This window comes from Natator depressus, chromosome 3, assembly GCF_965152275.1.
Source record: "Natator depressus isolate rNatDep1 chromosome 3, rNatDep2.hap1, whole genome shotgun sequence".
In the NCBI taxonomy this organism is placed as follows: Eukaryota; Metazoa; Chordata; order Testudines; family Cheloniidae; genus Natator; species Natator depressus.
Window position 1 is genome coordinate 121,544,165 of NC_134236.1, and position 21,399 is coordinate 121,565,563.

The following is a 21,399-nucleotide window of genomic DNA, read 5'->3' on the forward strand; positions in this document are numbered from 1 at the left end:
CAACTGAATTGGATTTTAAAATTCTATCTCTCAAGGCACTCTTAGTAAATTGGTAAAGAAATTTGTTTGCAATGTGAATTTTAACTTGACAGTGTCCCTTTACGTGGATGGCACAATTAATAGATTTCTGGACAATGCCTACACTGATTTTGTGATAGTGGTCGAAGTAAACATACGCATTTGGATATGCCTCTGGGGTTCTTGTGTGTTTGTGCGGAGACATTGATCTCCATGCTTGGCATTTCTTTCCTGAGACAGTCAACGAAGCTGTGCCACGGTAACTCAGGCCAGTGCCTCGAAAGCAATCCTCAATGACTGGACCCTGGTGAAGCACAATTGCATCTGTAATGAACAATAAAAAGCAGTGCTTTAAAGGTGAATTTTACTTTGATAAACAAGCACAGAGAAAACAAAACAAACAAATAAAAGCAATAAACAAACAAGTCAGAGTGATTAGCCTGCCTGTCACAGATACCTTCTTATAACAAGATCTCATTCAGAAGGGGCATTTTAATGGGTTACCTTCATGAGTCAGATGCTGTTCCTTAGATGCAATCTCAGTTTCAATTTTGTGTTTATGGGCATACTTGGATTAGAGAATCACAAAGTTCAGAATTCAGAGTAGCAGCCGTGTTAGTCTGTATTCGCAAAAAGAAAAGGAGTACTTGTGGCACCTTAGAGACTAACAAATTTATTTGAGCATAAGCTTTCGTGAGCTACAGCTCACTTCTTCGGATGCATTCAATCTCCCCACTGTATTTTCCACTGATTGCATCCGATGAAGTGAGCTTTAGCTCACAAAAGCTTATGCTCAAATAAATTTGTTAGTCTCTAAGGTGCCACAAGTACTCCTTCTCTTTTTGTGAAAGTTCAGAATGCGGATCCAAAGTTGTGCTTTTATATCAGATGTATTTCTAGTGACTTTGCATTGGGATGATTTCCCTTTGTTTGTACTGAAAGAGTTTGGGGTTGTTAGTTAGGATATGTAAACAAGTGGAAGTGTTGGGTTGGATTTTTCAGGGGTTGGAGTTTGGAGGCTGATGTTTTCTCTTAAATTATTGCAGTTTCTATTGATTTGTTATCGATGGACACACATCTGGTGTATGTACGCATACTGGATGGTGCCAAGCAATTTGGGTAACTGGGATCCTGCTGTACTTGTATCATTTGAAGGGCTGGTCGAAATTTTTGAGCCCAAAATTTTCTCACCAAAAAATTGAGTTTTGTCCAAAACAATAATTTTTAACAGAGAAATGTCATTTTAACCATTTTTTAAAACAATTGCAATGCGAAATTTTGAAACAAAAGGAAAATTTTCATTTCAGTTTTCAAAAATGGAATATTTATTGAATTTTTAATTACTATGTTTTTCTGCTTTATCTCCATTTTTTTCTTTCCTTGCCATTGAATGCAATCGATTAATGCTTTCTAGGGTTTTATTTTTCATTTTTTCCTGTTTTTAACTTTTTCCACACTTTTAAAGCTTCTCTGATGTTAGAAAAGATACTAAGTTCAAAAGGAAAAATGAAACTCCGTAAGCCCACTACTCAGTAACTTTTCCAAAGCCGAGGCAGTCAGCGGAACAATATGATGTAAAACCTTTCTTCCTCACACTGCACTTTCCCACCAGACTTAAATCCTACCCTCAACAGGTTGGACCTTCCACTAATGTTCAGATGTGGTTTGCAGTGCTCAGATCAACACATTAATAAAAATATGAATAAACAATGATTTATTTGCAATTGGTACAAAAAAAGAATGACTGTCTCCCACTATTCCTTCAACTTCCATATCACAGGTGCATCCACTCTCCTTACCAGTGTTTTCTGCATCTGTCTCATCACAGCTGGGTATGTTACAGTATTCCCATCGTGTTGTGCTGTTGGTGGTGTAACACCATGGCTTGATCTCCCCGTCAGGGTTTCTACAGTAGTTTTCTTCTAAAGCCCTGAAGTAAAAGCACTGTGTGAAAATTAGCTTCTCGTGGAAATCTGATAATGGCCGAGAACAAGGGGGTGGGGAATGTTTCCTCACCTGTTTATTATTGTTCTTATTGTGAGTCACTACTTCAGGAAAATGTTGCTCAGTAATTACATTTATCCATAATAAAGACAAATTACTGCAATGCATTATTGTTGTGAGTCCGGTCAGCATTCTAGGTAAGAGAGGTCCACATGCTAAGAATATGAGCAGCTTTTCTGATGCTTGTGTAACCCCAGGTGAATATTACAGGTTCCCCTCTATGTTGATCCACAGAGCATATGAGTTGTTACAAACCCTAGTTTTACAGCCTCGACTCTTCAGCTCAAACTGTAGCTGCTCCTGCTTTTAGCTCTGGAGGTCCCTGGTATGTTGGCAAAGATAGCAGTGATCACATTGAACTGGAGACTTAACGCATGTGCTGCTATAGATGGAGTTTAAGAGCCAAGCCTCTATAGCTGGAGGCTGTAACAGCTCGTATCCTCTGCGGATCAGCACAGAGGAGAATCTGTAACACACGTTCACCAGTGGATCACACTTGTGCTTCCTTCACTTGTGACAGGACACCAATAGTAGTGCAGATAAAGCACATTGTGGAACAGTATCATCACTGGGAAAAATAATTTTTCTAACACTCTTATTCTACATGGAAGCACCTGGGTATGGAACACAGTAAAGGATAGATGTGAGAGGGGAAAGGAAGAATAGGAAGAGCACGAATGCCGGAGCGGAAGATGCAAGTACATAAGAATAAGAGATGAAGAGGAGGAACACAGGAAAAATCAAAGAGCAGGATCAAGTGAAGAAATTAAAGAAGAATAATGAGAGAGCTGAAATAATATGGAGAAAGGAGAACTTAGCAATATGGTTGGACAAAAGTTGTGCCAACCTCAATATTACGTCTACATCATCATGAAATAACTGTGTTCCTTGGTACTTCCAGCAGGCACCAAATAATGAAGAGGTTTTACATACTTGCAGGGATAGCTCTCTGGAGTCCTGGCATGTTTGTGGGGAAACTGAGCATTCCAACGTTGACAAGTGTTTCCTGACACAGTGACACCTATCTTGCCTCGATAATCCTCTCCGTTTCCTGAAAGGCACTGACGTCCTGGGCCAGCAAGTGGTGGTGGTGTAGCTATACCAGAAAAGGAAATGAATATAAACAGTGCCTTCAAGATATGTCAGCTTAACTTTGCAAAACTCAGCTTAACTTTGCATAATGTGGAACATGCACTTTTTGTTTCTATACTGGTGAGGTTTCTGAAGGCTATGGCAGGACATAAGCCAAAGCACAGAGAAAACATTCCTTCTTGACTCATCTCACTTGGATTTTAAGTTGCCATAAAATTTTCAAAAGGAATCAAACTTTCCAAAGAGTGAATTCTGTTCTATGCCGAACCCTCTGAAACATCTGGCGGCAACATGACCACATTTAAACCATCCATCCTTTCCTCTGCCCTAGCTGTCTCACCACAATGGAGGTGAGAAAAGTGAGGTGAGGGAGTAAGACTACGTGAGTCTGAGAGGTAGGATGGAAGAGCAGAGATTGTTAGGACAGGAGGTAGTGAGGATGAGGCCCTGTGAGATGTTGTAAAGAGAAGCATCACAGCAGGGTGTGGGGCCTTTGGAGCAAAACACAAATCTGGAGGGGGAAGATCTAATGGGAAGAGCGAGCCTTGGAACAAGGAGCCTGAGATGGTCTGGCAGCAAAAGGAGAATGCTGAAGAAAGGAAGATGGTTAGAACTACTCAGGTACTTATGCAATAAGCATTAAGAAAGGCAGGTGTCTATTAGCCACAGCCCACAAGTATTCCAAGGAGAACCAGAGCACTGGGTACCTCAAAGGCGTAAAGGAGCTACCATTGGGTTGTGAGTCCACATTTATTTATTTGGTTTTGTTTTTTAACTTGAAGATGTAAACGAACATACATTTTGACTGTACATATAATTTCCCGATGGGAGAATAATAAGGTTCTAAAAGGTCAACATGTTCCATAAAACTAGTTAAAGTTCTAAACTCAGTATCAGTGATCTTACACTTTCTCAACCCATTTCTTACTGTAGAGAAACCTGTCAAATATTCACCCTCCATCAATAAATAGGTGTTTTAATTGATCTCTATCCAGCAAATATGTGCTTCTTCATAAAGCAGTGAGCATATACTTGAGAAGACTAGGACTGATGACATAAATATAAGCCTGCTCCTCAAAGTGCAATTCTGGTCTAAAAATGGCATAGTGGTGCACCATATTTATTGTCTTTGTGATTTGCATGTCAAATGTGCTCAGTTTAATGGATTTTTTTAACTGCTAGCCCTGAGCTCAGAGGTCTTGTCTTCACTAGGAAAAAAGATGTGTTCTTAACTCGAGTTAGCTAACATAGGATAAAATCCTAGTGATGGCAACACAGTTTGTAGTTTTCACATGAGTTAACAGGCCACGGTAAATCCTAGGCTTCCCCACAGTTTCCTTGACCTGCAAACTCTTGTGAAAACTACAAACTGCCTTGACTTCAGTAGGATTTGATCTCCTGTTAGTTAACTTGAGTTTTTTTTTTAAAAAACCCTTTTTTCCCTAGTGAAGATGAATCCTGAGAGTCAATCTGAGTTATTTCCCTCTAGTGCTAACATCAGTAATAAAATTTCTGCAGGGCAAATTTGAGTTTCAGAGACAACTGTGCAAATTATGCACTCAGTAAACCTATGCAGCCCCATCACCCTCAATGCACTTACACAGGTTTAAATGAGTAGAACTTAGTAAATGATTCTATTAATGATGCACTTTCCCTGGTACAGAAGGCTTTTCTTGGGATATTTGTTGATGGATTCCACCCTCCAGCCTCACCCCCAACTTTTCCCTACATTTTGGTTCTAGTGTCTACCTGTTGCAACTGCCTGCCGTGATAGCTAACTTGGGTTCCACAATCTCCATAAGTAACACTTACTGCAACGTGGAATGTTACAAAATTCCCAGCGTTTCGTGGGGTTGGTAGTGAAACACCAGGGCCGAGGCTCGCCATCAGGATTACGGCAGTAATTCATCCTCAGATTCTTCTCTGGAAAGCTGAAAATTAGAAGTTTAAATTAAGAAGCTAATTCACTAATGGCTGACAGTATGAATTGCCCCTTCTGGGGCACAAGGGGCTTTTTTGGACACTCTGATACTGGGCTAAAGAATGAGATATAAATTACATAGGAAAAACTGTATTAAAAGAACAGTAAGGTTCCAAAGTCAACACTCAAAAAGTTAGGAAATGCCAGAATTAAGGTTACCTGTGCAACCTCCATTTGGGCCCTAGTTCATATGCACTATGGTAGTTCTGCCTAACATCATGCAGAAAGGCTATGGCAGACCAGCAATAAGAGTCCCAGTCCAGTTTCTTACCCATAAGAGAACATCCTTTCTCTTCTTGCAACCCACAGCCTCATTCATTGTCCATTCTGTGCACTGAATGAGACAGGGGTCTTGTACAGCAAATGGCATGTGATCATTTAATTAAATACTGTGCCATGATGCACGCACACAAGGAGGCAGAACATCCTTAAACTTACGTATGTGCTTAAGAGCTTTGCTGGACTGGGGTCTAAAGGAATTACTAGACCCTTCTCTAACCGAGCTATTTTTAAAAGGAGATATGGCTTTGTTTGGCCGTTTCCTAAGTAGCTCGCCTTTACGCAATGTATCATACTACAAAATTTTAAAAATCTGAATATATTTGCTGTAAATTGAAATTGCTCATGTGATCCACTGTGTTGTGCCCTGCTCTCAGTGACCTATGTCTCATTTTCCATTTTCCTTTTCCCCTCAACATTTTGGACCAGTTGGTGTGATTAGCTCTTCCTGACTGCGCATGTGTAGGAGAAGGTGCAGGACGCTTGCCTCCCAGCTGACTGCTCAGGGTCTAGACATAATCACTATCTCTCTATTCCCTGAACACAAACACTGTCAGGGTCAGCAGAGACAGTGGTGGTGAAGGGAGAGGGTGAAGAGAACTGGTTTAACATGGGGGAGGGAAGAAGATAAAAGAGAAAGAAAGAAATCAAGCATTTGCCCCAGGGGATCAAACCTTTGCTCTGTCTACTCCTGTACTAATCTCAGTTCTTCAGAGGAAGGGAATCCCCAAACCACCACCCAACCAATTTGTTCAATACTGTGACATTGCAGGAGATATTCCTTCCTGGCAGGTCAGCTTAAAGTTGTGAAGCATATAAATCTGTTTCTCTGGTTTCCATTTTTTTAAGATCTCAGAGCAGAAAACTTTCATAATATTACCTCATCTTTCTTCTGATATTCTCTAAGCTTGTCTGTTTCAATATGTGTTGATTAGAGACTGTCTTTAACAAAAGGGGGAGGGTGACTTTAAAATGTTACTGTCTTTCAGATTCAACCTCTTACTTGTTCATTCTGATTCATAAGACAAGAATGAAGGGCCACCTGAGGAGGTTTCATGTCACCAGCTGTTATGTTCTACACATCAGCTGAGAGTGGGGAGCACTAAAAAGATTTTAAAAGTTTCAGATAAATATGGCCAAGCATTCAAGTTTTGCAAGGTGATTATTATGGGTTTTATGAATGGCAGCATAGTCCAGTGGATAAGGCACTGGCCTGAGAGTTGAGACCTGGGTTCTACTTCTGCTCTGCTACTGAGCTGTTATGTGACCTTGGGCAAGCCATTTAGGACCTGATAGTCAGAGGTGCTCAGCCCTAACAACTCCAGTCATTGGGACTCTGGATGTCGAGCATCTCTGAAATCTCTGCCCTTATATTATTGGTGTTATTTGTTTGTTTGTTTTGCTATTGGTATTGTTGTAGCACCTAGGAGCCCTAGTAATGGACCAGGACCCCAATATGCTAGGCGCTGCACAAAGAACATCCCAAGGAGCTTACAATTTACATATAAGACAAGAGACAACAAGTGGAAAGGGACAGGCAGGGGAAACACAGTAAAACGATGAGACATTAAAAAAAACCCACTTCTTTGTGCCTCAGTTTCCCCATCCATAAAATGAGGACTATGATGCTTAGTAATGTAAAGTAATTTGATATCTATAGGTGAAAAGTTGCATGTACATGTTAGGTATTATTATTATTAATTATTATCAGACCAAACCTCAGAGCCTTCTGAGGTTCTTCAGTCACTACAATTTTCCCTAGCTTGAATTTCAGATAACTTGGAGTGGCCTCCAAAGAAACAGAAAGAAAAGAGAAAGGATTGTTGATTTACCTTTTTCCATTGCACTGAGAGGTAGCAGATCAGCCCTGTTATTGCCCTGGACCAAAACAGAACTTTTTGCCTTCCCAGCCCTCTCTTTTTAAGGAAAGGATGTTAAAAACATACCTCCCGCACACAGACACACACACACACACACACTCCCAAAGGCTGCCGATGGTATTAGTATGGCAAACAAGCAAAACATCAAGTACATGCAAAAATGTATTGGCTCAAATGGCCAAGGGAAAGGTTGGCCACCAAAAAACACGATCAAGTATTATCAACATGAAACTGGAAAATTACTATGAAAAATAATCTAACCATCTTTTTTCCTTCCTGGCTCCAGACCCCAGGGGCTATTTCCCTGGTCTTTGGTCCATCTAGCTGATTGGTTTTTTTATTACTGGTTATGACTTACTTTGAAGGGATGTACCCATGAGAGTGAGGCTTCTGAGCATCCCAGGGCTGGCACTCAATCCCAGACTCAGTTTGGGAGATTTTGCCTTGGTAGTTTTCGCCACTGCAATGCATACACTCTTCTGTGTGGACAAGCAGGAGTGAAAACAAAGAAAAAATCAAGAATAGCATTGGTCCGGAAACTTTCCCTTTGGACTTGCCATCAGCTCAAGAGACCAATTAGAAGATAAAACTAGAGTGAAGGACTATTCTAAAATGGCAAGGGTCTTTATACTGGTGGGTGACTTCACCTACTTAAATACATTTATTTTATTTGGCTTATTTGTTACACTATAGTGTATCTTTTTAAATAAAAACAATGAAAATTACAATTAAAAAACTATGATATGACAAGAAGATTCCTAAGGAGCTGTTAGGATGTATATATTACTGTAGAAACTTCCTTTGCAACGTAGCTTCCTTTAAAGAGTAATGACGTGGATAATGAAGACTCTGGTTCCATGGGATGTAATATGATGACACTAAACAGCTCACATTCTCCCACTACTCTCAACAATCAGACCATGGTGAGGCCAACCCTCTGGATTGATGTTAATTTGATTTCCTGAACATAATCCATTAAGTTTCATAGATTCGACTTTGAAATCAGAAGGGACCATCAAGATCATCTAGTCTGACCGCCTGCCCATTGCCAGCCACAGAACCTCATCCACTCACTGCTGTAATAGACCCCTAACCTCCAGCTGAGTTACTGAAGTCCTCAAATCATGGTTTAAACACTTCAAGTTACAGAGAATCACCATTTTCTCTAGTTTAAACCTGCAAGTGACTTGTGCCCCATGCGGCAGAGGAAGTCCCAGCTGGGTTCAGTAGAATTGTCTGTGTGAGATATAGAAGGAAAATAAAGGAAGAGCCATATGTTTAGAATAGGGGAGTTGAACCAAGATTAATCTCTTTATGCACTGAGCAAAGGATCCCTAGAAGTTCATGGTGCTTATGCTCATCAACTGAATCAAATTTTATGTGACTGCAAGATTTTCAGGGCTGGCCCATGCCATATGTCTGCATGCAAAACTCCCACTGGTGTCAGTGGACGTTGTCTGCATGACTATGATCGTCAGGTCAATCTTTCTTTTCTTTTCTTTTTTTTAAATATGCCATTTTCTAGTTCGAGCAGATCAAAAAGTATCTAAAACCAACCAAAAATTGTGATTCCGTGATATCTATTAAATATTTATACAATTTAAGCCATTCAGGGAGACATCCTTTTTGTTGAGAACTTTCGTGCTAAGTCCCAGTTCAGTTCAGCTGGATCTGAGTTCAAAGCACAAATGGACCTGAAGCACAAAACTGAGATCTGTATCTGTTTTTTTAACTCCCTCAAATAGGAGTTTCTTCAGATCCAGATTTTTGGATCAGGCTCGTCTCTAATTATGAGTCCTTTCGTACCATACAATGATCTGGCAAGGAGCTGTTATAATGGAAATGTTAAGTGACTTTGAAGTGGGATGCTGAAACAAAACCATTGGGAAGTGGCAAAACCCTATTTTTTAGTTTTGAAAGTTTCCAGACAGAATTATGGCATTTTGCCACGAAAGATAACATACAAGAACAAGGTCATACAAAAACAAGGCCCTGAGTCAGTAAGGTACTTAAGCGCATGCCCAAACTTAAGTAAATGAGGGGACCTATTGATATCAATGGGACTATTAATATGCTTAAAGTTAGGTTTGTGCTTAAGTGCCTTGCTGAATTAAGGCCAATGGTAATAGCCATATTAACTACCACAAAAATGGGCCAGGTCCTCAGCTTTTGATGTCCTTAGATATATTATGGAGGGATTGGTCTGATGATTAAAAATAGGACGTGATACTAATGCAGTACAATAATATTAACCAAGAAAAGATGTCCTCCTCTGTCATTGTCAAAAGGATATGTCCTCTGGAACACATGTACTTGTATGTTGACCTTAGGGAACTGTTCCAATACCACTGAGGCTACCCAAAAGAACAACAAGGGGCTTGATCCTGCAAGTTAGTTGAATAAAGACCACTCACCTGAGGAAGTTTTTTGCAGCTTTTGGATTCAAGTTTGCTGGCATGGTCTCAAATGAAGAGATAATGGGGTCAGGGAGCTAATATTTTCCATACTTTGAAAAAAAGCACTTGCACAATTTAACATACTTAGAGATATGGTGATGTAAAAAGATCTTTGGTGTGTGTATCCTGACCTTCACATTCTTGGATGTTACAGTAATCAAATCTGGTATCAGGATCTGTTGTGTAACACCAGGGTCCTTTTTCATCCTCATCAGGATTTCTGCAGTAGTTTGCCTCTAACCCTGCAAGGGGACTGTTGTCAGGTGTATAACTGAAATAAAATAAAAATGCCATTACAGCGAAAGTGAAATGTCCTAATTTCTCAGGTGATTTTGGACTCTAGTCATACACATGAAAGGCCAAGGAAATAGATGCTCCCTTTGGTTGCCCAGAGTTGAAATCCTTATCTGAAGAGTATTCTGTGGCTGTCATTAGTAGCCTCTACATAGCTACTGGATGTCAGTTCTTTGATGACTTTGGAGAAAAGCCAACAGCTTCATATCTATAGTTTGTAGGAAATATGACAGCCTCATAGACCCAGAATGCTCTTTTACACTTGCAACGGATTGTTGCTGTTGGACTGCCAGGGTCTGAGCTCCGTCAATAACTGCCTGCTGTGTTTTTCTAACACACATAGTTAAAAAGAGCAATATTTCGTACAGAACACTTTCCTGGGGAACGCAAAAAAGGGCATTAACTAAATACGAGAGTTGTCAACAACTTGCATGTAATACTAACACATCCTGTGTGAATGGGAGGTTAACAGTTCAATCTTGTTGACGGCTTCTCATTTAATGCCATAAAATACTGTCATGGAAACATGCAAGGGGCTCTCCAATAAGATGATGTAACTTCTATCTCCTTTGCCACTTTTAGCACTCATTGAAGTGAATGGGTGAAATCCTAGCCCCATTGAAGTCAGTGGAAGTTTTGCCATTGACTTCAACGGAGCCAGGATTTCATCCAATGAATGTTTTGCTTGCTTAAGGACCACCAAATTTGGCCAGAAATGCTATCTTTGAAATCATCCTTTTGGTCATCTAGTACATCCCCTTGAATCACTGAAAGATAAATTTCATAGATGCTTAGAAATATGTCAGCCTTGCAGGTCTTTGTGAGAACAGGTAGAGATCACAGTGATTGAGACAAGGAGGAAATGATTTCTTACCAATGAGTTTGAACGCTGAACAACTTGCTTTAATGATATACACTATAAAATTCTTTAGTACACATTTAATATGGATGGCTTGAAATAGGTTCAGAATAACATATACACAAATGTGAAAAGGACATACTTAGGTATATGAGGTTTACTGTCTCTCCACTTCTGGCAGGGCACACCATTCTGAGTTTTAGATACTGTTCCTCTATAGTCCTTCCCCTTACCAGTCCTGCATTCTAAAAGATACACTGACACGAAATACATTTTTATCTGTCAGTATCATAATGTCACATCCGTTTGAATTAAATAACTATATACAGATTCTACACACATGCTAATCAGCCTCAATACCCACATTCCAAATCTTCTCTTGCCCCCACCCTCCAAAACTCCAGAGTTGTGCTATAGTAAAAATAGGTTAGTTTGCGAATTTTGATGACATACATAAGGAAGGTCACTTGAAGGTTTACGTAAAGACCAAAAATGTTTAGGGAAACAGATATAACAAATTATGGTTGTTTTTGAAGGGTGGGTTTAGATTACAAGAGCTGTAATGCTCCCTTCTTGGGAGTGGAATAAACCATAGTTTTTCTTATTGCCTCTGTGTTTGTGTTGCTCTATTACAAGTAAAGCTGGTCAAAATATTTTCAACAAAACCTAAAAGCAGATGAAACTCACCTGATTTCAGGCAGAGTGGGCCCCGGAAAGAATCACAGATCTAAACACACCTGAACTTTGGAGATTCAAAAGATGGAATTTTATAACTCAGACCTACTCAAGTTTGGGTTTTGTTACAAACAGTAAACATAGACCACGTATTTCACTGAGATCCCCCTGCTCATGAATGAAACTTGACTCATTTATGGAATTATGCTGAAACCATGAGTCACCACTGCACAAGATGAAGCTGGATGAGTCTGATAGAGCTAAACTTTGAATTTTGGGCAGTGCTGGCCTTTGTGGGACGGGCCTAATTGTGTGACGGCCTGGCTTTATTGAAGTAAATGGGAGTTTTGACAGTGACTTCACTGGGGCCAGGATGTCACCCTAGCTATATCATTTCCTTATGAAGATAGTCTTGAAGATGTAAAATGACCAGTAGCACTGAAAGCCTAAGTTGTCAGTGATTTGTCCAGTCCCCTTGCAGCCATCCAAGACTGGCCTTTGAGGTCTGGAAAAACCGTGCCCAAATCAAGGAACCTATGACTAAAACTACAGAGCAGTTGACAGCTGTAGGGCTCAGTGCTGACCAGGCTACTGCTGATGGAACTAGGGCTGCCTATGGGTTGGACATCTGAAATTGCAGATGTTGAACAGCAGCATCTCTGATTGACTCTTCACAACCATGCCCATTTGCAGTGACATACAGCATGCACTTAAACTCCATTCCTATCCGGGGGTCACCATTAAAAAACAACATTTATCATGCTGCAGTCTTTCTTATTTCCTGGTGCCAGGTTGGTCCCGAGGTGCAAATTAGTGCAACCTTGAGGCTTACAAATTCTTCATTTTATGAGCTAATAATGGTGAGTGTCATCTTGGTTCATGTATGAACCATTCTAGCACAGTTTATCACAATGAAATCTGTACAGGAGATAATCATTACTGGCATGCATTTGTTTAAACCGACTTACCACAAGTGTCACCAAGCATTCTAATACAATCCTGCTCCACTTTTATTACGTGATCTCCATTAAGCAACCAATTTTTGACAGTCCCTTGTTTGGTCATTTAGGACAGGTTTTACTTGGTATTTGTTTTTAGAGGATCTGGAATAGGCCTAGGTGGTGATTTTTTTTTCAGGGGACTTCTGGCATCCTTTATTTTTCCTCCCCATTCCCCCATTCCCCATGCACAAGCACCCATGCCAATGCTCAGTGTCTCCCCTGCTCCTGGTAATAAAGTGTCAGTGCTCAGTAAAAAGAAAAGGAGGACTTGTGGCACCTTAGAGACTAACCAATTTATTTGAGCATGAGCTTTCGTGAGCCACAGCTCACTTCATCCGATGAAGTGAGCTGTAGCCCACGAAAGCTCATGCTCAAATAAATTGGTTAGTCTCTAAGGTGCCACAAGTCCTCCTTTTCTTTTTGCGAATACAGACTAACACGGCTGTTACTCTGAAATCAGTGCTCAGTGTCTCCCTTTTCTCTAGCTGAGAAGGGCTGGGTTTCATCAGGTTGGTTTCAGTGCTTTTGAACATTGGCTATGGAGAATTTTTGTTGTTTCTCAGTTTTGCTTCAAAATTTCTCAACATAACCTGCACCAAAACTACCGTAGGAGCATAATTATCCTTTTATATACATCAGTGTAAATCTGGAGTAACTCAATTGACCTAAAATTGATTTACCTAGGTACAGAAAGAGGAGAATTAGGCTTACTGCTTGTTTATGGATGGGGGTCCAGATTTTCCTAAAATTGAGAGGTATTTGGATCTGGGTTTCTGATTCAGGCCTATTTCTAATCTGGCCAGACTATACTTATGGATAAATAACTAGTCTACCACAGAATTTTGTATACCCTAAGTCGTTTTGCAATGTGTTCACGTTCAAAAATCTGAAGTAATGAACACTGAAGCAGTCAAGTGCTGACACAAACTCTTTTTGTTTGAATAAACTTCTGACAGTTTATATAACCTTTAGGTTTTTTTCCCCATCTGCTAACAAATAACCAACTTTGAACCCTAAACTCAAGCCCATGTTCATTTGGGTTAACAATTTACAAATTGATACGTCCAAATACGGCCTTTAATTTCCATCCCTCTTTCCATAGCACAAACTAAATTAGCTTCTGTGTTTTATAACATGTTTAATGGGGAAGTTCTGGGGAAAAATCTGCACATTTTTCCCTATCAAACAGCATCTGTGGCTGTGAAAGATAAGATAGAGAAGGGTAATCAAGTCTCATTTTTGAGAGTGTAAGATGACCTCTTGTGGACAAAAGGGAAGAGCTGTTCATTTGGGTTCCATCTACAGCACTGCATAATCATTTAGATGCCTAATGGGAAGCGTTCACTTTCCTTTGACACATTAGGCTATTAGTGACTGCCAGAGGCAGCACAGTAGACTGCACAAATCATTGATCTGAGCCAATGAGGCAAATCCTTCATTCCTATTTCCTGTTCTGTAACAACATATTCAGATAACATGGTTTTATCTTTAGGATTGATACAAGATGCTTTAAAACTCTGACAATAATAAGGTGAATTACAGAGGAACACAGCTAAATACTCAGTAGGCTCCAGTAAAACCTCTAATCTCACTGAACCAGATGTATTGCACTGTCCTAAACTTTTCACAGGGAGTTTCGCAGCTTCATGCATAACAGTCAGAGTTCCTTCATGCCTTATGTCGGAGGGCGCTCTACAGAAAGAAGCTTATTGGAAACTAGACTGGATCTTTTTGTGTGGTTAGTACAAATTAAAATAAAGGAATGACTAAATCAAGAGTTGACAACTCCCTTGATTTTAGCACTAATCTTATTATATTAGGATTTTATTGAAAGCTCCAGCTCCTGGAAGTGATTAGATGAGAATTTCAGCTTTCAAATAGAAAAAAAAATAGCAAATTTGTAGCCTTCATGGTTGCAGATAAGCACTTGAAAATGTGACCTGAGTGTACTCCAATGGCTTAAAAGACAGAAGGAAAATAAAAAGCCCCCCACATTTTCTTTTTTAAATATCTCATGGTTTTTAAGCCAATCTTGTGATTTTTGTAGCTTGACTCATGGTTTTCGAATACTTGGGGTTCGCAATTCTGCCATATTTATTGATTGGCTTATATAGTCAGCTTGTTTAACAGGAAACCCCCAAGATCCACGGCTGAGATTTTCAAAGGATCCTAAGGGAGCTGGATGTCCAAATCCCATTGAGTTTAAATGGGATTTGGGCACCAAACTCCTTTAGAATTCTTTGAAAATCTCAGTCTGCATATGGTAGGATCATCACCCATCCTCATATTTGCTGGATAGTTCTGATTTTGACAGTGTCCCAAACACATTTTCAGGGTTGACATGTCATTGTGTTGCCATCAATGCATCATGTGTTAATGACACAAGAGTTACAATGTTGTGGTGTTATGGGACAGATTCCGCTCTCAGTGATTCATTGGCCTTTCTCTGGATTTACAGCCGTGTACACCAAAATAAGAATCTGGCCCTCTCATTAGAGTATTTATATTTGTGTCAATGGGAATATTTAATTACTTATAAGTGAAGAGCTAATTTCATCTTACTTCATCACTTGGTCACGTGTCCATTGATTTTTCATATTTATAACAAAAACTATACAGGGCCAACTTTTAAGGCCTTGTTCAGTTTTTATTCAATCCTTACTCAAAGGAAACTCCCACTATTGAAATGTTAAGTAAAGACATTTACAAAGTCCACTATTCTTAAGCCTATTTTAATGGAAGTGATGTGGCTTAAAACTTTTGAGTATGGCTTTTAATACCAATGACTTATTAAGTCAATTTTCTATGAGGAATATGTGAAAAAAGAAAGCGGCAGAGAGCTGTATATGCACTATACAGCTGCAAGCTCTAGCTACTGGGTTTGGGTTGGAGTCATAGGGCCAATGTTCTGTTGGTGCAAATAACTCTGGTGGCATTTGGGCCATTTACACCAACTAAGAATTTTAACCAGTAACATTTAAGAGACAGATGATGAGTTAATAAAGCTTGTTATTTTTCTAATTTTTTAAGAGATTATAGTAATTCAACTGAGTTAAACTGCAAAAGCAGGACAGCTAATTCCAAAGCCAGAGAAATTTTAATTGCCTCAACTCTGAAGGAAGATATCAAGTTACAGGTATTACATCATCAAAACAAAATCTCCTTGGTTGATCATAAACTAGAGATATGACTTTTATCTAGCAACTATTGAAGCTACTGGCTTCTACAAATTAGCCTCTTTCTTGGTGTCCAACACATTACACTATGTTATCCTGTAGGTGTTCCAGGATGTGAATGTGAGAGCTAGGATGAAGTTTGATGAAGCTCATTGATGTTTAAATTCCAGTTTTGGGGGTTCTGGGCCAGCTTTACAGCTGAAGTCAATGAAATCAGTGGAAATATGCTAATTTATACCAGTTTAGAATGTGGTCCATTGTGTTTTCCTTATAGAACCATGATGCGGTAAATGAGACCTGCTTCATGGCTGTCTGAAGCTTAGTATTTCGGCATATTTTTCAAACTCATCAAAAAATGTGAAAAAGTATTACTGGTGATTACAGCATCATTTAACACAGGTCAATATAAACACTACAAGGGATGCTAGCCAGTTACCCTAGGTGTTTGAATGATTAGCAAATGAGACCTTTCTTTTCTCCAAGAACTCTCACTTCAGTCAGTTGATGTTACTATGTAATTTTTCTTCCCTTGGAACTGGTAGAAGTGGTCTCATTTAAAAATGGAAATTTATTTTTCTCACTGCCTCTGTTCTTTTCAAGGCTTGACTATAATTTTACTTCAAGGGGAGAATTAAGGAATCCAAAAACAGTCTTAAACCCAACCACTCATCTGAGCATACTATAAGCCTTGAATAGAGATTTTAAAAGGGAGCTTATAAAAAACATGGATCTTCGATATTTTCTTATTGAGAGATTCACTGTTTATAGACAGACAGAATCAGAGGCAGATTACTGTTTTGTGGGGCCCTGAGCCAGAGCAAGTGGGGGACCCTCCCTTCCCTTCCACCTGCAGTCGCCCGCTCCTCCCCACGCTCCTGCTAAGGAGCAGGGTTGCAGCGCACCCTGCCCGCCCAGCACTCCTGCTGGGAGCAGAGTCGGGGTGCAGCGGTTTGCCTTGCTCCCCGGCAAGCACGCCAGGCAGGCGGGCAGAGTAGGGCAAGCCCCCGTTCCCCAACCCCACTCCCTGGCAGGAGCCCCGGGCTGGCAGGTAGAGTGGGGCAAGCCCCTACGCCCCTACCCCGCCCCCCAGCACGAGTGCTGGACAGGCAGAGTGGGTTGGGGTGCCCATTTTTCTGGGGGGCCCCAACTGGCCAGGGCCCCTGGGCACAGGCCCCACTGGCCCAATGATCAATTCGCCACTGGATAGAATATGAGATCAAATGCTTCTTCCGTTGACTCCTCCCTGGTTTTCTGTGACATATTTAAAAGACATAAACAGAAAATTAAGGAACTGAAAATAAAACGTAGAAATAGGAAACCGAGTAGGGTTGAAAACTCACATGATAATAGGTTCCACCAGACCCATTAAGCAGAGTGCTGCAAACACTTATGGGTGGAGAAATGTATCCCTTTTTTTTTATTTTTTTGGTTGAAGCATGTTCAATATGTGTGATCCCAAAAACATAAAATGCTTGGGACTAGATGGAGGGTTAGAAATGCATCTACATCCTTTCCCTTCAAGGAGGATGGTTTGAATCCAGCCCAAGCTGGGTGTATTACCATTTGAGGACTGTTCAATGGCCTATATGGAATTACTTTAGTGTTTTCAGTCCATTTCCCTGCACCCATCTCACAGAAATCATCATCACCATAAATGACAGTAAACTAGCAACCTCAGAAAAGTGGTCAAGGATATATTTCTGTCAGGTGAGCATATATTAAAAAAGTACTATCAAAATATATACATACTTCTCTTCTCAAAGAGCACTACATCTGTTCTTCTAACCAAGTCCGATGTTTTGGTGTTCTCAGGCAATGTAGTACACTGTTGATCTTTACTGGTGAATAGAAAGGCCCTGTTGAAATTGAGAGGGGAAAGCAGTGTAAGAAACGGTCATTAATGTTGTTTAAATGATTGTCTTAGTGAAAATTTTTCATTATCCAGTCACAGCAGTTTAGAGACATTTTAGGCTTTTGGTAAAATTTTCAAAAGCACCTGAAGTGCCTAAATCGGACTTAGGCTCCAAAGTCTCTCCAGCACATTTTGAAAATGTTACCTGTTGTCTAGAGTAGGTTGTAACTGCTTAGGCTACAACTCAACCTGCACAAACTGAATGACAGGTGTCAGTCTGCATTCACACTAGGAAAAGTGGTTACGTTAAAGGAGTCCTAGCTAGCTCATGTTAACTAAGCCTGACCTACACTCAGCTTTTCCCTGGTCTAGCAAAGCCTGATACACCATGACTGGCTGCCTTTACTAAAACAACACCACAAACAAAACAGTGTTCAACAATTATGGGCCAAAACACGGCAGAAACATTACATTAAGCTGCAATGTTGAATCCATTCCTGTAGTATTTATATAAAGGTATCACATGCTCCCTCTCATGCAACCTTCTTCTCCTGGTCTCCCCCTGCCCCCATGCTAATCAGCATACATTGTTGATTTAAAAGTACTTATACAAAGAAGTCCCATTGGTCTAAAAACCAGGCTTGAGCAAGGGCTCAAAGGCACAGGGGCTCAATCCTGCTTCAGCAGCAAAATCCCCATAAACTTCAGTGATGCAGGATCAGGTCCCACGGGCAGAGTTCATGGCTGGAGCCCTGACTTCCACACTAGCAATCAGGAGGCTGAGGGATGATATTGTATATGCAGAGGTCCCAGCAGGGAACAGTTACCCCTCTACAAAAGATGCATGTGTGTTTTTAACATTTCTTTAAGGAACTTGGTCCAATCTTGCCTTTCCTGGGTGAGAACTCCAGGAGTGTTGCTGAAGTTCTGCATCCTCTGTGTAGCTTAAGCTGAAGGGAGGAAAGGAAGGGTGGTTCACAGAGGATGGGTGATGATTCATTTGCATGAAAATAGTAGCTGGCAGTGACTTCTGTGATCCTGTTTGGTAGCCCCTTTAAAATGAAAGTTGTTTCTCGGTGGATCTTTGCCATCTTTAAAACTTACAGCAGATTTTAAATTGATTGCCAAGTTATACACCACTTTAAAAACTCAGCACCAGATCACCTATGGCTCGAATGGAGGGAGGGGAATCAGAAAGTCAGAAAATTCCATAAGATTCACCTCTGGAGTTTTCAAAGAAGCATCATTTGGAAGAGAAAGGGTTGGGGACCCCTGGAGTTTAGCGAGGAAGGCCTCCCAACCCCATGGATGGACAGGACCTGGTGTGAAGGGACCCTCCCTTTACAGTGCAGGCTTCTCCCTTTGCACTGCTCCACTGGCCCCCATCCCTTAGGCAGGATGCTTGGCTCCGCAGTCAATGTTGCTGCAAGGAACGATAACTGTCAGTAGAATATCCAGTCAGATATATGGTGACTGAGCAGGGGACAGTGCTGCAGGTTGGCCTGTTCCCTACTCCATCACCTCCAATGCCCCAAAATCCCACAGAGACCCTTATTCATAGGACCTCTACAGGGAAGCAAGGAGCGGAGATGGTGCTATTCCCTCCCTCCCAGGGAGGCAAGGGAAGATCTAGTCCACACACATTAGTGCAGGTGACCCTCTGGCTCAAGATGCAGAATAAGAATGTGATAAACCCAACAAGTGCTGTTGCTGATGTCCTGTTTTCTGAGCAGCTCATTTCTTATAGGCCTATGTATGGCAAAGGGTCTGAAGGCACCTGGATATTGGTGTGTTAGATTGTTTGTCAGGAGGGTTTGTGCATCAAGATACCATGTTTTTTTCCAATACATATGCTGAAATTAAAAACACCATCTTCTTGGTCTCTCCTTCCATATCTTCTCTTTTCACCCACATCTCCCATGTATTGACTTTCTGGGCATTTTTTCCTTTCCTTCCAAACCTCAGAATAAACTTACTCCTGAGGAACACCTTTAGAAAGCTTCCTTAACATATAAAGCAGAATACTCAGTCGGCCACAATGGGATATAGCTGTGGGACACAACAGAAATTACCTGCATGTGAATTTTGTTTCAGCTTCACATTTCTCAGCACATTCTTCTTTACGGTTTGTTCTGTAAATCTGTTTTGTTTGACCAACTATCCAAGCACCCTCCGTTTTTACATAGTTGTCTAGTATATCTCCTTGTGCTAAAAGAAAACCAAAAAAAAAGGAGCAGGGATTAAAAAGTGAGAATTCTGCAGTTCATATAATTTGTGCTTTTAAATCCCATTTCCTGTCATACATTGGCAAGTGATACTGCCATTTAATTTGTGTGCATTTGAGTTAATGGTAACATACCCTGAATAAGCTCCATTCTCCTGGTATGGTAAAGGTTGGCATCACCGGACACAGGGACAGAGACGAAGTGCTTTGACGATGAAAACAAGTCATTTGATGCATAGGGAATGGGAAGCAGACACAGAGACCCAAAGGGGTGAGGAAGTGACACAGAGTGAATCAGAAACAAGGGAGATGATTTTGGTAACAGTATTTTGGAGAGCTTGGAAGGATGGGAGTGATGTGAAAAAATGACTCTCCATTGGTGACACAATCTCATTGAATTTGTAGTCAGTTCAGTTTTATCTGTCACGTCTTCTTTGTTGTCAGTCTCCAGATGTTTTGAGTGGAAACAAGAGAACATCAGTCATCAGGCTATCACTGCAGTCACTTACAATGACCATGTTTATTGTTGTTATAATATCTCAAGACCGGATCAGATTTAATAGTCAAGTTGTCCGGTTGTGTCTTTGATTGCAGTTAATTAACACAAAATTGTGAATTGGTAAATAAATTAATTTGGCAATTTCTGAAAGCTAGACCTACATGTTAAATGTGTTGGATGAATATGCTAATATGTTTTACATCTGTGTGAACCAATTAATGCTGAGATGTTCAACTACATTCACCCTTGTAAAGGAATTTGCTACCTAATTAACTTTCCTCTGACATCTATAAAAATTCTAAATGTCTATTCATCAGTTAGACAATTGTTTCTCTGCTGTTTTTAGCAGCAGGATTACAGAGAGCGCTAATCATGCGGTTTTATCATTTCCTTTTCAAATGAGGATATTCTTGATAAATGTTTGATACTGAGAATTATTCATTCAGTGTGAAACTCACCCCTAAACAGAGAGTGACCCCAAGGCCTACACATCACTCAAATCCATTTACACCTTGTGCTGACCCTCTGCACAGGGATGTACTTCACTCTCATAGAAGTTGATTTGAATCAACACATATTGGGCCTGATTCACTGCTACATTACTCCAGTTTTTATGTCAGTGTAACTCCAATGAATTTAAGGGGGTTTTGAGAGTTCACACCATTACATACATACATGCTGTTCATAGTTATATTATACCAAATGCTTTTTTGTTGCAGCTATCAAAGTAAATTTATCTCCGTTGTAGTTAAGTAACACATCAAGGGTATTGTTCTATAGGTGCCAGACGGGGTGGCTAAGTAGTATAAGAATCCAAGCATCCAAGAAAATCCCCAACCTTTCGGAATCCCATATCTACCCCCACCTTACTGATACGTCTTTGTGGAGCTCTAGTGGCCTGCCCTTTTCTCTGGAGCCAAATGTACCTTCTCCTGGAGTTTTCACGGACGTGCCACAGGTAACGGACACTTCTCCTCAATCCTCACAATCTGGGTATGCAGGGAACAAAGCACCGCCTCGGCCAACCCTCTCATTGACTGTTGTCATACACAAGTTTTACACTGGTTTAATTCCATTGACTTCAGCGAGTTACTTCCAATTTACACCAG

The 21,399-nt window shown here is 40.5% G+C and overlaps 1 protein-coding gene across 1 annotated transcript in view; it reads right to left on the minus strand.

Moving 5' to 3' along the window:
• LOC141984065 (plasminogen-like) overlaps window positions 1–21,399 on the minus strand; it is a 62,256-nt gene that overhangs the window by 28,488 nt on the left and 12,369 nt on the right. The window contains exons 2-10 of the mRNA XM_074947002.1: window positions 19,640–19,775; window positions 17,465–17,571; window positions 11,006–11,120; window positions 9,842–9,981; window positions 7,613–7,733; window positions 4,927–5,045; window positions 2,956–3,118; window positions 1,818–1,948; window positions 177–342 (exon numbers count right to left, since the gene is read on the minus strand). Of these exons, the coding sequence (XP_074803103.1) occupies window positions 177–342; window positions 1,818–1,948; window positions 2,956–3,118; window positions 4,927–5,045; window positions 7,613–7,733; window positions 9,842–9,981; window positions 11,006–11,120; window positions 17,465–17,571; window positions 19,640–19,775 (1,198 nt within the window). The remainder of the gene's footprint in view (window positions 1–176; window positions 343–1,817; window positions 1,949–2,955; window positions 3,119–4,926; window positions 5,046–7,612; window positions 7,734–9,841; window positions 9,982–11,005; window positions 11,121–17,464; window positions 17,572–19,639; window positions 19,776–21,399) is intronic.